This window comes from Bos mutus, chromosome 14, assembly GCF_027580195.1.
Source record: "Bos mutus isolate GX-2022 chromosome 14, NWIPB_WYAK_1.1, whole genome shotgun sequence".
In the NCBI taxonomy this organism is placed as follows: domain Eukaryota; kingdom Metazoa; phylum Chordata; class Mammalia; order Artiodactyla; family Bovidae; genus Bos; species Bos mutus.
The window spans coordinates 49,408,303-49,426,588 of NC_091630.1; the positions used below are offsets into that span (position 1 = coordinate 49,408,303).

General features: G+C 40.0%; 1 protein-coding gene across 2 annotated transcripts in view; it reads right to left on the minus strand.

Moving 5' to 3' along the window:
* C14H8orf34 (chromosome 14 C8orf34 homolog) overlaps positions 1-18,286 on the minus strand; it is a 370,688-nt gene that overhangs the window by 34,219 nt on the left and 318,183 nt on the right. The window contains exon 11 of one of the 2 annotated variants that reach the window (XM_070382833.1): positions 86-133. The exons of the other annotated variant lie outside the window; for it this stretch is intronic. Coding sequence (XP_070238934.1) covers positions 86-133 — 48 coding nt within the window. The remainder of the gene's footprint in view (positions 1-85; positions 134-18,286) is intronic. 2 annotated transcript variants of the gene reach the window in all.

Below are 18,286 nucleotides of genomic sequence, written 5' to 3' on the forward strand. Positions count from 1 at the left end.
GGCAGATGGAGAAAGCCCAAGTGGGTGCCTCACTCCATATGATAGACTTAATTCAGACCATGTACAAGACCACCTGAAAACTCACTTCTTCCATGTAGTTTTTCAATGACTGTCCTCCACTGACCGCTTCTCCCTAGAGGCAGAGAGGAAGAGAGTTTGAAAAAGTCAGGAGAAGGAGAAAGAATAAAAGAAGAGTCATGAAAAGTAGTAGAATCTGGGAGCAACACTAGATCTATACTATTCCCCCACCACTTCTTTTGGTTGTTGTTGTTTAGTTGCTAAGTCATGTCTGACTGTTCTGCAACCTCATGGATTGTAGCCCACCAGACTCCTCTGTTGATGGGATTTCCCAGGCAAAAATATAAGAGTAGTTGCAATTTCCTTCTCAAGGCAATCTTCCCAATCCAGGAATCAAACCCACATCTCCTGCATTGGCAGGCGGATTCTTCACCACTGAGTCACCAGGGAAGCCCCACCTCAGTTGATACTTGTAGGGTCAACTGTTTGACAAATTCTTACTCAGAAGGAAATAATTTTTTCAAGGCAACAATATATCTTTCAGGTAGATTTTAGGTTATATAAAGAAATACCACCTAGTAGAGCTATAATAACTACACCTTAGGCATTAGTCGCTCAGTCATGTCCAACTCTTTGACCCCATGGACTGTAGCCCGCCAGACTCCTCTGTCCATGGGATTCTCCAGGCAAGAATACTGGAGTAGGTAGCCATTCCCTTCTCCAAGAGATCTTCCTGACCCGGGGGTCAAACCCAGGTGTCCCGCATTGCAGGAAAATTCCTTACCATCCGAGCCACGAAGGACAACTTAGAACTGAATGTTAAATGACTAGCATCCAAATTTCTGTTATTAACTTTATAAATATGTACTTAAAACTAGGCTAATAAAAAACTCACTAATTCTGTATTCAATAAATCTGTGTGAAGACCTAACATTATATAAATATATATGTAACAAGTCATATAAAAGTTATACATATATACACACACACATATATACACCTATATACATAACTATATGGAAGTATAGTTGATTTACAATATTGTGTTCATTTCAGATGTACAGCAAAGTGATTCAGTTTAGAAAAAGATATACTTTTATACTTCATGGCCAGAAACATTTGGAAATAAATTCTGAGATACCATGAAATGATAAATTCTAGGACACCATGTGTGTTTAAAAGATAAGTAAATAAATATGAATAAAGCTTACATTTGTTTCTATAACTTTTCAAAGACCCTCCTTTTTAACTTTTCAAGGCTCTCGTATGCATGATCTTATTTGATTGATGTTTTTACTACAACTTGAGGGTAAGGCATTCTCAGGCCAATTGGATCCATAAAGAAATTGAAGACAGGGCTGCAGACAGCAATGCTTAAAGGCCAGGAGCCAAAAAAGGCATTGCTGGGTCTGGAGTCAACCCTGACACTCTTATACCTTGCTGAAATGAAAATTCTAAAAGGAAAAATTAAATTCACTTTAGTTTTTTTTTTTTTTAATGGTGATATGAGACCCAGCTTCAACCCTGGGTTGGGAAGATCCCCTGGAGAAGGGAATCGCTACCCACTCCAGTATCCTTGCCTGGAGAATCCCCATGGACAGAGGAGCCTAATGAGATACAGGGTATGGGATCGCAGAGAGTCGGACATGACTGAGCAACTAACACTTTCACAACTTCACATACTCCAAAGCATTTTCAGAGGGTTAAAAAAATTTTTTTTTTCTCATAACAAAAATTAATCTAGGAATAAAGTCCTGGGATTCTTTAGAAATCACAGATGGGGTCATATTTTTTCACAAATTATGGTTTTCACTAGCAAAAAATTAATATGCTGTAGTTTAAATGTTTTCAAATGCTTCCAAGTTTGTGGGATTTTTTAATGGATAAGATAATGAAAGAGATAGGATACTTATATTTATTTAAACTAAAGCATAAACTGTTAGGAAAAACCAAATCCAAATAAATCTCCCAAACTGTGAGAAATTTAATCAAAGCAGGCAGACAGGGCTGGAAACTTACTTCAGATAAACTGCTTTTTACAGTTGAATTAAGTATACTATCTCCCCTCATTTGGACAACTGGTCTAGAAAGAATGCTGTGGGTTCTTCCAATTTGGCTCTTCCTCCTGACAGAACCAGTGCATTTCTGCCAATACTCCTTTCCTCTTTGCCTGTGCTGTTGGGGTGAGAGGCATGTGTGTGTGCTAAGTCACTTCAGTCATGTCCAACTCTTTGCAACCCTATGGGCTGTAACCCTCCAGGTTCCTCTGCCCAGAGGATTCTCCAGGCAAGAACACTGGAGTGTGTTGCCATGCCCACCTCCAGGGGATCTTCCTGACCCAGGGATCAAACCCAAGTCTTTTCTGTTCCCTGCCTTGGGAGGCAGGTTCTTTATCACTAGAGCCACCTGGGAAGCCCAGGGATGAGAGGATGAGATGGCAAATGGTTTGGAATTAGATAGAGACCTGCCTTTTGGAAGGGCCAACAGCTAAGGCCTAACAGTGAGATGCTGGAGAGCAGTCCCTAGGTGCTCACTGAAAAGAGCGATTTGTTTTCCTTGGATCTGCAACGTGGTTGTTTTCCCCAATTGTCTGGAAACTTGCAGAATCAGGGCTAGACCTGGTGATGACTGAGGGCTTTCTTGATGACCAGATGTAACAAAAGCACTGTGTATCCTCCAGGGCTTCTCGATAGGGTTTCTTTTTCCCAAGGTGCCAGGTCCTTTTGAATATCTACACTAGAGAAAAGGGAGCAACCCACACAACACGATTTGTTTCAAAGGCCACACAGATTGGAGTCTGGCTGTAACCACCTCTCAGATCACTGACATGGGTAGCCCTGATGAATGAGGAGCATGAAGTGAAAAATTTCAGGAGGAAAACAGAGGGAATGGGTCTTTTGAGAGGATGATAAACATAGCACAGAGCCAGGTGAACCAAATAGAGAATAAGACATAAGAATCTCTAAGTCTTGGGGTCAGAGGAGATGGCACTGGTTAAGAGGCTTGATTCGACAACTCTGTCCTCAGTTCCGCATTTCCAACATAGCGCTGCTGCCATGCTGACTTTCTTCCTTACCCTACTGGTGGTGCGAATGAAATATACCCACTTCCAAAGCATAAGGCTCTCAACTTCGGTCATCTTTTTCTCAGTTTTAAAGAATTGGCATTTTAGATATCAAGTCATTCTATGAACATAATATGATATTAATCACCTGGAAATGAATCAAAAGTACCTAAATGCAATTTCCCTTGAAAAAACAAAGAGAATAAAGGGGACAGAAGGGAGGCAGACCGGGGCGTGTGAAGGAAGGAAAGGGCAGAATACATGGAAACTGTGCCTGAAAACAAAAAAAAAAAGGAAGAAAAGGTATTTCCTGAAATGTGGTTTCAGTTATCATGAATCTTAATATAACCAACAGTTGAGATAAAAATGCTTTGAATGTGAATTACAAAATATGTTATAAACTCAGCGAAAGGAAGAAAAAGAGGCTGATATGATTATTGCTTAACTTATGACACGGGATCATGGCTGTTAAGAGATGGAAGGCTCTCGTCACTCTCCTAGTTTTTTTTCCAATTAAGAAAGCATTCTTAGTGAGATGGAATATTCTAGAGACAGAGCTAGGATTAGACTCACACTCTCCCAAATCTATCACCATTTTCCAGCATACAAGGCTGCTCTTGTTTCTATCAGTAAGTATTTCCTGTTCCTCTCTTACTAATCTTTAAACAAAATATGTACAGACTTGCACTTGCATGTAGGGCACATTTATTCTCACACATTTTATGTCTAATACCTCTGGTATTCATTTCCTTCACACAAAGTTCCAAGAGAACCCTACTTCCACCAGAATGTTCTTTCTTCCCACGTTTTTTTCAAATGAAACTAAAAAATAATTTTGATACAGAGGAGACTCTCTTAAGAAGTACCTGGGGGTACTTATAACCCATAGAAGAATGGGAGCTCCATATAAATGGCCATGACATTTCTAAACCTAAGGGACCCATGACACTTTACTCTTTTGTTTCAAAAGTGTTTATTAAGCACCTATTCTGTGCCACACAATTTACCAGGCTTGGGGACAAAGAGGTGAAAAAGAACTAATCCCTACCATAGAAAGTTTACCTTGAGAAAACAGATCTACAAGTTATTAGAAGATAGAGCAAAAGTTACTTGACACAGGTAAGCCCAAGGTGCTATAGGAAAAAAACAGGAGGAAAAGGCATCTCGTCTTTTATTAAACATTTTTTAAACATTTATTAAACATTTATTAAACAAGCATGTTTTGAGAACATCTCTGTGCTGGGAACTCTTATAACCACTTGATACATAGGATGAAGGAGTCAAAGGAGGAAGATTAAAACTGAGCAAGTTATTTTTAAGCTTAGTCCTAAAGACTTAGTCCATTAGTCAGATGAAGGAACTGAATAAGGAAGAGGACTCATACCAGGCAGAAGGCAAATTCTGTACAAGGGCCCAGATCCAATGCAGCAAATACCTAAAGCCACAAGTATTACAACGAAAATTACCAATACACCATGCATTTTGAGACAGACAGATATTAATATCATGTCATTTCCTAATTTTATACTATACTTTGCTGTAATATAGCTGCTAATAAAATGGTTATATGGAGAGTCTGTATGTGTGTGTGTGTGTGTGTGTTATTTGTATGTCTTTGGACATGCCAACAAGGGATGGAACCTGGGCCCCTGCAGTGGAAGCACCATGTGCTAACCACTGGACTGCCAGGGAATTACCTGTTGGGTTTTCCAAAGTGCATTATACAGGGTTACTAAATTTGTGATAGATGATAAAAAGATTGAAGTTCAACTTTCCAAACATCAGCAAATTTGACAGATGGAAACTACTACTGGTGTCCAAGACAATAGGCAGTGATCCAGGTCCAATTTGTAAAAAATTGGGTGCCACAATTTAGAAAATCAAAAATTCTGGGCAAGTTCTGAAGTCTTTTATATCACTGATGTAGTCAATAAATTAATAGCTAACTTGCGCTTTCAGACTGAAATATATGAACATATGTTCTTTCTAATTGACCCCAATGTCTTTTCATATTGTTGAAAAATATTTTTTCTGAAACTTTGCTTACAATCTCATGAACAAATATAGCATCAGCACAGACCCTCTTTCTCTGAAAATGACACTGCATACCTGGCAACAGTGAGCCAGACTGATATACTCTAGGAAATTCATTGTATTTTAAAGAAAAATAAAGTCCTTTGGACATCTAAAAAAACATATTGCATGATTTACAAGGGGAAAACTTAGATTATCATTAGACTTTAACAGCAGTGATTTATAACAGTAGAAAAATGAAGTAATATGTTTAAGATACTGAAGGAAAGAAAATGTGAGCCCAGTAATCCAATGGAGAGTGAACTTCAGAAAACCAAAATGCCTAGATCTAAGAACAGATGGTGAGCATTAACTATAGTTACCTGTCCTAAGACCACAAGACAGCTGAAAAGCAGAGAATATATTACGCATTGGCTATATACTCTTGACAGTGTGGATTTTGTACAACTATTAAAAAATTGGGGAGAGAATAGAAAAGGTAAATGCATTTTTTTCAGTATTTTATATTGGTAGATAGGCTGATATTTTTATCTTGAGACTTCTGTATATAACATGGAATAAAACAAATGAGTTATTATGGAATACTTTAAATTCCAATATCACCTTTATCTTAGAATTGTTGGTATGGAAAAAAGGAGCTAAAGCTATAATACAAAAAGAGTTTAAGTCTTAGCACTCTCTACTTTAAATTCAAAGTGTCAGTGTGAACTAACTGTCCACTCAAAGGCACTGGAAACAGGGCCGCCCTGGTGGCTCAGTGGTAAAGAATCTGCCTGCCAATACAGGAGACATAGGTTTGTTCCCCGGTCTGAGACGATCCCACATGCCATGGAGCAACTAAGCCCGTGCACCCCAACTACTGGGCGCATGCTCTAGAGCCCGGGCTGCAACTATTGAGCCCATGTGCCACAACTACTGAAGCCTGAGTGCCCCAGAGCCTGTGCTCTGCAACGAGAAGTCGCTGCCATGAGAAGCCAGAGTACCGCAACTTGAGAGTAGCCCCTGTGTGCAGCAACTAGAGAAAGCCTGCATGAAGCATGAAGACTCAGCCCAGCCAAAAATAAATAAATAAATAAATAAATTTTTTTTAAAAAGACACTGGAAATAGTAACTCAGGAGCAATGAGTATCCCTGGTATCCAGATTGTGGTCTGAAACATCAGTTCTCACTAAAAGAAACTAGGACTTTTCAAAAAAACAAAAGGTTGATCCCATATTTGGGGCAGGATACATATAATATTAGCTTGGAATACCTTGTGCTACCCAACAGCAAGCCAGCTATCAGAGACTACCAGGGGTAGTATGGAATGACAAACAAATGCAAGGAAGCTTAAAGAAAGAATTATTTATCTTCATCATCTTGAAAACTAGCAAGTAAAGGAGAGAAATCAAGCATGTATCCTGGCCTTTCTTAGGAGAACTGTATTCCTGGCCAATTACACAGTAACTTGAGAGAAAGGGTCTCTTAGCAAAAGCATTCCAACAAATAAATACAAAAGGAAGTGATGAAATTAAAATATCATCACTTTTCAGCTATCAATGAATAAACAGATATTGGTATCAAGCATCTATGGCTGCTAAGATGATAACATTAAAAAAAAAAAAACAACAACTAGATATCATGTGTCTCCTCTAGCCATGCTAAAGAGGAGCTTTAGTCAGTTTCTGGATAAATACAGGAAAATACAGAGAACTGAAGAGCCCATTGAATTGCACCAAGAATATGAAGTTAGCAAAATTCAGACTGAAGAAAATCTGACAGGTCAAGTGGCTAGGGTTCTTTAACAGATAAATTGTAAGAAAATGTAAAAAATGGAAGGGTAATATAAAGTTTAAAAAAGACTTAAGCAGGGAAAGGGAAGGTGGGATGAACTGGGAGATTGGGATTGACATATATATAATAGCATGTAGAAAACAGGTAACTAATGAGAACCTACTGTACAGCACAGAAAACTCTACTCAGTGCTTAAATGGGAAGGAAATCCAAAAGAGCGGATATATGTTTATGTATGACTTATTCACTTGGCCACACAGCATGAAATAACACAAAACTGTAAAGCAACTATATTCCAATGAATTAAATAAAAGAGAGAGACAAAAGACATGTCTGACTTTTGAAAGTTGGCGAGGTTAGCAATAGGGGCTTCCCTAGTGTATCAGATGGTAAAGAAGTTGCCTGCAATGAGGGAGACCTGGGTTTCATTCCTGGGTTGGGAAGATCCCCTGGAAGAGGGCATGGCAACCCACTCCAGTATTCTTGCCTGAGAATCCCCATGGACAAAGGAGCCCGGTGGGCTACAGTGCGGTGGGTCACAAAGAGTCAGACACAACTGAGGGACTAAGCACACAAAAGGTTAACAATAGTGTCAGAGAATGCATGTTTAGGGCTTCCCAGATGGCACAGTGGTAACGAATCCACCTGTCAATGCAGGAGATGTAAAAGACACGGGTTTGACCCATGGGTCAGGAAGATCCCCTGGAGTAGGAAACGGCAACTCACTCCAATATTCTTGCCTGGGAAATCCCACGGACAGAGGAGCCTGACGGGTTACAGTCCATGGGGTCGAAAAGAGCTGGACACAACTGAGCACAGAGCATGATGCACATTTAGGTGATAAAGCTACTTTTAAAGCACAAGTTGATTATTATAAAAGTTAGAATAGTTTTTATTTGTGGGGAGAGGCGGGAGTTGAGATTGGGAGAGGGTATACTGAAAGGACACCCTAGTTGTCCGGCAAAGCGTCATTTCTTGATTTGAGGAATATTCTCATTATAAAAGTAATTAAGCCATATATTTGAGTGATTTTCTTTATTGGTGTTTTGTAATGAAAAGATATTTTAAAACAAACATCCATTTCTAATATTAAACTATATTGTTACAGGCATAACTGTAAGGTCCAGCCAAAACTCTTAAAAAATCAGGGTGAAATGTTATAAAGTTCTATTTATTGCTGGCTTTACCTACATGGTGACATACCCAATTCCCCATTTAAGCTAAATCTTTTGTTCTATGTAAAGAGGTAATTATTGGTAATATATCTAGAAAAGCAGTTAAAGGACACTCTTATCATTCTGATTCAATCTAAAGCTAATCTAATTATAACAGTGACCTCATAAAAATCAGTTGGCAATTTTGATTTTTACCATTTGAAATAATTAAGCCTTTAAATTCTGTTCCATTAAGCTTTTAAAAAAATCAATAGATGTCACTCGGGAATCTGTAAAGTACCTGTATAAATTCTCTGAGGTCAGTGAAAAACGAATGTCAGTCTCATAATTTAAACCAAACATACAATGTGTTCTTTTAAAATTAAATTAACCTGTGTCTTTGCAAAATGCCTAAATGGCTAAGGTGACCAACTTCCTGAACTGTGACTCAGATGGGCGCCTGCAAGAAAACTGATATCCAAGGCTCATGAAATACCAAGACTTTAGGTCTCTCTTGTTCTCAGTTCATGTTTCCTTAATTTAAAAAAATGATCAGTATTTTCGATAAGTAATAATACTCGGCACTGAGGGAAACATACTTCTATAACCAAGAGAAATATGTTTGTATGGACCCAATCTTGAACACAATTATATGGACACAATCTTGTGCTGGTTTCTTTTAACATATGTCTCTGATTTTTTTCATTCAACAATAAAAAAAAAAAAAAAGATCAGTCACACAGTTCAGACACTTTTGAATATTTTAATACACATTAAAGGGCTACAGAATAACTTAAACATTGTAAGGAAAATGAAAAATTCATTGTAGGAAAAATGTCTTGTAAATAAATGCAGGTAGTATAATGCAGAAGTCCATTTGAAAGTTAACACATTTATTAGAAAAGGGCTAAATGTTTTGGGTTTTTTTTTTGAACTGATTCCTTACATAGTCCAAAAAGCATATCTGCAGAATTAAGGTCCAAACCAAATAAACCAAATGCATGGATTAACATTATCTAGCCTGTCACAAACTCGACAACTGATGTCATCAGCAGTGTTACTAGGACAGTTGTGACACACTTGGGGGAAATGTGTAGAAACAGAATCAACTGTCCAAGAAACAGCGATGACTTCCAAATAAATCAGAGAAGTGACTTGGAGGGGAAGATAAAAGAGGTCTTTAACTGACTCAAAGTATCATAGTATTACCTCTGAAAGTTTACCTATTGTTTCTAGGATAGTTTGAAAGGCGACTCTCACAAGTGTGTCCAAACTCGCCACTTGTGTTTAATGTACTACAGTATTTCTTTTGCTTAACACTCCAAGTTCGACGCCTGGGTTGAGAAGATTCCCTGGAGAAGGAAATGGCAACCCATTCCAGTATTCTTGCCTGGAGAATTCCATGGACAGAGGAGCCTGGTGAGCTACAGTCCATAGGGTCACAAAGAGTGGGATACGACTGAGCAACTAACGCACACACACACAATATGGGTTTAATGCGGGCTGGTCACTGGACTGAGATTCGGCAGGTGTTTTTTTTTTTGGCTGAGTCACACAGCATGCAGGATCTTAGTTCCTAGACCCTAGGAATGGAACCTATGCCTCCTGCATTGGAAGCACGAAGTCTTAACCACTGGACCACCAGAGAAGGCCCTGAGACTTGGCCTAGAGTCTATGTATTGTCGGAAAGAGGCTAAAGGTGGTAACCTCCTAAACAGGCAAAGGTGTAGTGTTTGGAGTCAAGCAAATACGTGTTTAGACATCAGTTGTGCTGCTTATGCCTATGGGCATTGGACAAGTTACATAAAAATTTCCCTGGGCCTCAGTTTCCTCATCTGTAAATGGTGATAACACCATGGACTGTCACCATTATTAATCAGGATAATAAGTATTAGCACTCAATTAGGTTTTTAGTAAAAGAAAGAGAAAACCAACCATATACTATGTAAGGTAGGAAAACTAGGAATATGTTTAATTCTTCAAGAATATAGCTGGGGGGTATGTGATAGAATGGATTGAGAAACTGGGCTGGACATATATAGACTATTGATACTACATATAAAATAGATAACTACTGAGAATCTACTGTATAGCACAGGGAAATCTACTCAATGCTCTGTGGCAACCCAAATGGGAAGAGAATACAAAAAAAATTTAAAAAGAGGGAATATATGTATTTGTATAGCTGATGTACTTTGCTGTACAGTAGAAACTAGCACGATATTGTAAAGCAACTACACTACAATAAAAATATTAATAAAAAAGAATATAGCCAGGAAGGGAACCTGACTATGGGGAAATCAGATGCTATTTTTTAACTTCTCTATTCTTATTTTCATTCTCATCAAAAGTCACTTTAAAAGAATCTTGCACTTTCATTGACAGGTAATTTTTGAATGACTTCAAATATAAATAAATTTTCAGCAGTAAGTTCAAGGGTAAATGAAGGTTGACTGATGGTGAAATGAACTGTGAAAGTCTTAGTCGGTCAGTCATGTCCCCGTTTTTGCAACCCCATGTACTTTAGCCCACCAGGCTCCTCTGTCCATAGGATTCTCCAGGCAAGAATACTGGAGTGGGTTGCCATTCCCTTCTCCAGGGAATCTTCCTGACCCAGGGACTGAACCCAGGTTTAGCTGTGTTGTGGGCAAGTTCTTAACCTTCTGAGCCACCAGGGAAGCCCAATGGTGAGATAAAAAAGGACTTTAAAAAGCCTGTAACATCAGAAGGAGAAAGAAGCAAGTAACACAAGTCAAGAGAAATGAATTGATGAGAAAAAGGAGTGAGCCAGCATCCTTAACAGGACTTTGCTCCTGACCATCTGTCCTTCTTCAACTCAAGACCCTCCCCAAACTGCCAGCATATTGAAAAACCTCTACACACCCCCACCAGTCAGTTTCTCTGTTTTTCATACTATTTCCTTCCCTCCTTCTTCCTGTCCTGCCTTCCCTCTTCAGCCATCCCTCTGTGCATTCTTTCATGACCTCTTCCTGATGCCACTTCAGTTCAGTTGCCCAGTCATGTCCAACTCTTTGCAACCCCATGGACTGCAGCATACCATGCTTCCCTATCCATCATCAACTCTCGGAGCTTGCTCGAACTCATGTCCATCGAGTCAGTGATGCCATCCAACCATTTCATCCTCTGTTGTCCCCTTCTCCTCCTGTCTTCAATCTTTCCCAGCATCAGGGTCTTTTCCAATGAGTCAGTTCTTCGCATCAGGTGGCCAAAGTATTGGAGTTTCAGCTTCAGCATCAGTCTGTCCAATGAATATTCAGGACTGATTTCCTTTAGGATTGACTGGTTGATCTCCTTGCAGTCCAAGGGACTCTCAAGAGTCTTCTCCAACACCACAGTTCAAAAGCATCAATTCTTTGGCTCTCAGCTTTCTTTATAGTCCAGCTCTCACATCCATACATGGAGGCCACCTAAGAAGATCCTACTCTCAACAAGTCCCAGTTCAGTGCCACTGTTTCAGCAGGACTTTCCTGACCCATGCGTTTGAGTTGCCCCTGCCCACATGCCATGTCTTCCCATGATACCTACAACTAAGCTATACTGCCCGCCTGGGCCTGGAGTCATCTCTCCTAGTGGTCCAGCGGTTAAGACTCTGTGCTTCCAATGCCAGAAGCACCAGTCTGATTCCCAGTCAGGGAACTAAGATCCAAGATGCCCCCATGCCTTATTCTTGTACTCCTTCCAGTTCTGCACTGTAACTTGGCATAAAAAGGAGAGCAGGAAGGCAGTGCTGGCCCCAACTTCATGTCATTTTCCCCTTTTCCTCTTGCTTGCCCCGCTGAACCACAAGGGGCTTGATGAGTCTTGTGTGGATACCCCTGCTTGCATCCCCAAGCTTGTTTACACCCTGCCAAAACGTCTACCTCTTGTCTACTCTTAAAACTGAACTCTTGGGAAAGATGAACTAGGGGAAAGGGGACCATGAAGGTCCAGGAAGTGAGCTTAGAATAATTTGGGCAGCAGATTCCAGGATTCTGGTACTTAGCATGTGGTCAGGCTCCAGCTGGACATGTCTCCTTAACCCAAAGAACTGCTTTTCCCATGCAGAAGGGCACAGACTTGGCTGGTCAATGAGGGCACTGAGGCTCTCTGACAGTAAACACACTAATTCTTCAGTGTCTAACATTTAACGCAGGGCTTGGCATCTAAAAATTATTCCCAAATACTTATAGAATGGATAAGCATTATTTTAAAAAAGCACAGATTTTTAATTTAAGGTGCTAAATAATCAAAAGGTAGTAGAAGATGTGGTTAGAAGCACAGAAAGGTAAAGACATTGTGGAAAAGTTTCAAACATTTCAGAAATGACAGAATTGGAGATTCTTGTAGCAAGACATAGGGAGAAAGGTCACATTTAGATTTATTTAAGATCCACAGAAAATACAGCCCAAATATGAGCTAGAGAAAGATATTTTAGAAACACAACACTGTAAAGCAATTGTTGTTTTTTATTGTTTAGTCACTAAGTCGCGTCTGACTATTTGTGACCCCATGGGCTGTAGCCTGACAGGTTCCTCTGTCCGTGGGATTTCCCAGGCAAGGATACTGGAGTGGGTTGCCATTTCCTCCTCCAGGGGATCTTCCTGACCCAGGGATCAGACCCATATCTCCTGAATTGGCAGGCGGATTCTCTACCACTGAACCACCAGGGAAGCCCTAAAGTAATTATATTCCACTAATGAATAAATAAATAAAGATTGACTATTTGTTTTGAGTTGGATAATGGCTTCAAAACAGAGACAGACAAAAATAAACTGAAGATAGAAGAATAACAAGAAAGGAGTGAGATTCAATGAAATTGCCCATCAAAAAGACACCTCAGTCCCACCAGCTATAGTGGTCTGAGAAGCCAGCCACGACAAAGGTTTTTCTAGGATGGATAGAATGTTTTGTAGTGTGATTACTACCAAGAAATCTTGATAAAACTTAGAGAAGAAACAAAGTAGGAAAAGATGTGGAGAAATCTGTTTACTGAAGGTATCACAACCATACTCTGCTCACTACAATATGTACCAAATCCCGTCAGCCTAGTTTCACATTTTTTGTAAACTAGAGAATGATGGAGAGTTTATACGGATCACCTAACATCCAACAACCTTCAACAACCTTAAGAACTGCAATATAGATGCTTCATTAAATCTAAGACCAGGCACAGAGTGTGGAGTTCATGATGCTATCCTAAGTCTCTTTGATGCAGTAGAGTTTTCCCTTTATGGTATAAAACCATTGTCCCCTTGGGACCGAGAGCTCCAAAGTGTTCTATAGGAAGACATTTCTGTTAATTCCTAGTCCAAAAGAGTGAATTTAATGTGCCTTACAGAACAAAGCTAACTCTGGGGCCTCGAAAACAGCCAAACCACATCATAGAGGGTAAGAAGATACCTTCCATTCTCATGAAGGTATGCCCATCTTTAGAACCAAGTTCAAAGCAAACATCTTTTGAAGTCTTACTGAACACGACTGAACACTGAGGTTTATTACAATGTTTTTGCATGTGTTTGCATTTTGTGAAAACAGCTAGATCAGAAGCAGTGGAGCCAAAAAGATTTCCTGCCAGGTCTGGGAATCTAAAAGCCAGAAATGTCAAGAGAAAAAATAATTCTTATAACATGTGTAGCCTAATTTTACACACTTTCAATGTTCATTGAGATAAACACTTGAAATCCTGGATACACTTTGACAATGAACTTCAGAGCCAAATATTTAGCCCGTCTCCAAACCATGGCAATATTGCAGGTTAGAAGTTAAATGTAACTCATCTTAGAGTCACTGCCAGTCAGTTAAATGTATCACTTTATTTAATAGTAAAACCAAGTCATGAAAAAGCAGCCTCTATATTTTTAAAGATCACAAGTCTTCTAGGTTACAGTTCTCTTGACTCCTGTAGAACGCTCTTTGAAGCTCAGAGATGACACAAATCAAATTAATCCAGGCACCTGCCATGCAGAGTTTTGCCTTAGAATATTCGAGGACTCTTTGAACACTCATCTGGCAGAACACCTTACTCAGGGCTGACTGCCATGAACAACCAAGCAGACTGTGCCTCAGCCAAGGAGGCCAGTGGAAGCACATGCTGGCCACTTTTGTAAACAAGAAAGAGCTTTGACGGCAAGTGACTTAAAACAAGGGGCTTCCCTGGTACCTCAATGGTAAAGAATCTGCCTGCAATGTAGGAGACCCAGGTTTGATCCCTGGGGTGGGAAGATTCCCTGGAGTAGGAAATGGCAACCCACTCTAGTATTCTTGCCTGGAAAATGCCATGGACAGAAGAGCCTGGAGGGCTACAGTCCATGAGGTCACAAAGAATCAGACACACACACACAGACCAAGCATATATATCTCTGTACTCAGTCCTCACAATATTCTTGTGAAACACTTATCTCTATTTTACAGATAAAGAAACATACTGAGAAAATTCAAAAATAGAGCTGAACCTCAAATCCCATGTTCTTGAAGCCTATGCTCTTTCTAGAACACAGTAAATGAAATCAACCACTGCTTTAGTCAAATTAAATGCTTAAACTGTGACAGATGTTGCTGTAAGCACCTACCTGGACTCCTAACTCAGTTTTCTGTCCATTAAGTTAGGCTGATTATTTTCAACTTCTTGGGTTTGCTAGTCCAGGGCCAGCCCAATAGATTATTTACACTAAATATCGTATATGTATGGGCTTCCCCTGTGGCTTAGCAGGTAAAGAATCTGCCTGCAATGAGGGAGACCTGGGTTTGTAAATTTTATATGTATATTATATTGTATATGTATATGTCTATATAGAATTTTTAAAATCATGCTTTATTCTAAAGCTCTGGCATTCTTCTTGGAAATGAAAATAGTTAAAGCTAAAATAATTGGGTTTTATTTTATCATTACTATACAGAATGACAATAGTGACTGCTCTGCCAGTCTTACTGAGAATAGTCACAGGAAAAGTAAGTAGAGGTTCTATAGGATCTACTGAGTTTATAACCACTTTCCACATTTGAGCAAAGTCATGGCCATTTGTTAATGAAGCCTACCTACCAAATATAATCTAGTACTTAAATAGATGAGACTATAAGAACAGTACAATAAAATAGCCTAAGCACAATTTGCATCACCGATTCAATGGACATGAACTTGGGCAAATGCCGGGAGATGGTGAGGGACAGGGAGGCCTGCCATGCTGCACTCCATGGGGTCACAGAGTCGGACATGACTTAGTGACTGAACAACAGTTTGCATGTTCTGCATGATCTCTGTTTAGAGTAAAAAGAAGCGCAGTTCTGAAAGGCCTCCAGGTTCCCACACAGACAGCAAGCCGCCACAATCCCTTATCATTCTCCCTGCCTGAATTTGGCATAAAGTTAGCAGACTTGAAAAGCTCAATTAAAGATAAATAGTTCTTAACAATGCTGCTACACTCCCTGAATTCACAGAACTAACGTAAATACGTTCATATATTACTTGTTTCAGGAGAGGATATTCCGACATGACAGCCCTGGAACATCAACTGCTGACTAAGGGTTGTGGTTTAAATTCAACTTCATAAGAGAGTCATTCTTGGTACTGTCCTGACTCTGGGCTAGCCTGGGAATCTGCTACTCTAACACAAAGGTTAGGGTTATCAGAAATCCTCAAGCCAAAAGGAGAAAACCAAACCAATCCACACGGGGGGCGGAAAAAGGAGTCAGTTTTGTCGTTTACATGAAATGCTTGTCTTCGTGACTTTCCTTACTGCCATCACAATATGCTAAGCTCATCATTTTGTGATCTCTGCAAAGAGACAAAAAGCCCCTGAAGGATGAGGGCTGAGCCTCATCACAGAGGTGTCCCCAGTGCTATCAGAGGGCTCGGCATCTAGCAGGCACCCTGTAAATATTTGCTGGACAGCAAGGAGATCAAACCAATCAGTCCTAAAGGAAATCAACACTGAATATTCATTGGAAGGACTGATGCTGAAGCTCAAGCTCAAGCTCCAATAGTTTGGCTACCTTACATGAAGAGCCAACTCATTGGAAAAAGACTCGGATGCTGGGAAAGATTGAGAGCAGGAAGAGAAGGGGGTGACAGAGGATGAGATGATTGGATGGCATCACCTATTCAGTGGACATGAACTTGGGCAAACTCCAGGAGATGGTGAGGGACAGGGAGGCTTGGCATGCCGCAGTCCATGGGGTCACAAGCAGTCAGACACAACTTGACAGAACAACAACAGATACTTGCTGACTGACTGAACTGACTACTTCAACCCAAAAACCCACAACAATCGGGAACAAGTTCAGTAACTACCCACTTTAGCACTTGATATATAAATGACCTCAGTTCATCCTGCCTGCATAAGTGTATACAGTTGGTTCTATGAGTAAAAATATCAAGTTCAGAGAGACTGTATTACTTGCCCAGTATATATCTCAGAGGGGCCTCCCTTATGGATCATTTGTAAAAAATCCATCTGCAATGCAGGAGACAAACGTTCGATCCCTGGGTTGAGAGGAAGAAATGGCAACCCATTCCAGTATTCTTGCCTGGGAAATCCCATGTTCAGAAACACCTTGGGCTACAGTCCATCGGGTCACAAAGAGTCGGACATGACTGAGTGACTAAGCACACATATCTCAGAGCTAAAACTCCTAATGCAAGTTGTGACCTTGGGTCTCGAGAACTTCAGAGTCCATGTTCTACCCACTGTACATTGTCTTGACTTTCAGAACAGATATGAAATTTGGTGTGGTCTAAATTTAAATTTTGGAAAAGCTCTGCACAGACTCAGCATAATATTCAAGGCGGGCAAAGTTTTTATTTTTAACCTAGCAAATTTGTGAAGGTGAGTTGGTAAGGAGCAGCCTGCCCTACTGCCTCCACAGCTCAACAGTAGACATTGTGGAGAGATACAGAAGTTACAGAACTTTCCTATTGATGACATAGGGCTTAATCTTCATTTTTAAAGGTGTTTTAAAAGACCTTGGTGGATTCATGTTGATATATAGCAAAACCAATACAATATTGTAAAGTTAAAAAATAAAAAAAAAAGAATAAAAGACCTTGGTTATAAGAAAACTTCAAAAATAGATAATAAATAATGAAAAATGTTGCTACTTGTTGCACAGCAAGACTAAAAATGTCATCAAGTTCACTTCCCCTTTAAAAATCACATTTTGACTATGAAATGGAAGTGCACTGATAAGAGGCCTATTTTTATGTTATGGTGGAGGAGTTGTTTCAATTTGTGAAGCGTATACTTGGTATGCATCTGATCACCCTATGTGTGTAAATCATCTAATAAGCCTCTGTCAACTGTGTTTAACTAAATAAGAGTTCTCTTTCATCAGTATATGGAAGACATAGCCATATGTAAAGACTCCATATTTTCAGAGAAACAAGCAGTTCTGTTCAAAATCATATCCATCAACACCATTTGAGTTACTTAAGATTTTGATGAGGATATTTATTTATAGACAGAATGTTTGGAGTGTTGTGGTATGCAGATTCACTCCTGAACTAGTGCTGTTTAGATGAACAGTTTAGATGAATTCCTTAATATCCTTCCAGTTAACATATCAGTTTAGTTCAGTTCAGTTCAGTCGCTCAGTCATGTCCGACTCTTTGCGACCCCATGAATCACAGCACACCAGGCCTCCCTGTCCATCACCATCTCCCGGAGTTCACTCAAACTGACGTCCATCGAGTCAGCGATGCCATCCAGCCATCTCATCCTCTGTTGTCCCCTTCTCCTCCTGCCCCCAATTGCTCCCAGAATCAGAGTCTTTTCCAATGAGTCAACTCTTCGCATAAGGTGGCCAAAGTACTGGAGTTTCAGCTTTAGCATCATTCCTGCCAAAGAACACCCAGGGCTGATCTCCTTCAGAATGGACTGGTTGGATCTCCTCGCAGTCCAAGGGACTCTCAAGAGTCTTCTCAAACACCACAGTTCAAAAGCATCAATTCTTCGGCGCTCAGCTTTCTTCACAGTCCAACTCTCATATCCATACATGACCACTGGAAAAACCATAGCCTTGACTAGACGGACCTTTGTTGGCAAAGTAATGTCTCTGCTTTTGAATATGCTATCTAGGTTGGTCATAACTTTCCTTCCAAGGAGTAAGCGTCTTTTAATTTCATGGCTGCAGTCACCATCTGCAGTGATTTTGGAGCCCAGAAAAATAAAGTCTGACACTGTTTCCACTGTTTCCCCATCTATTTCCCATGAAGTGATGGGACCAGATGCCATGATCTTCGTTTTCTGAA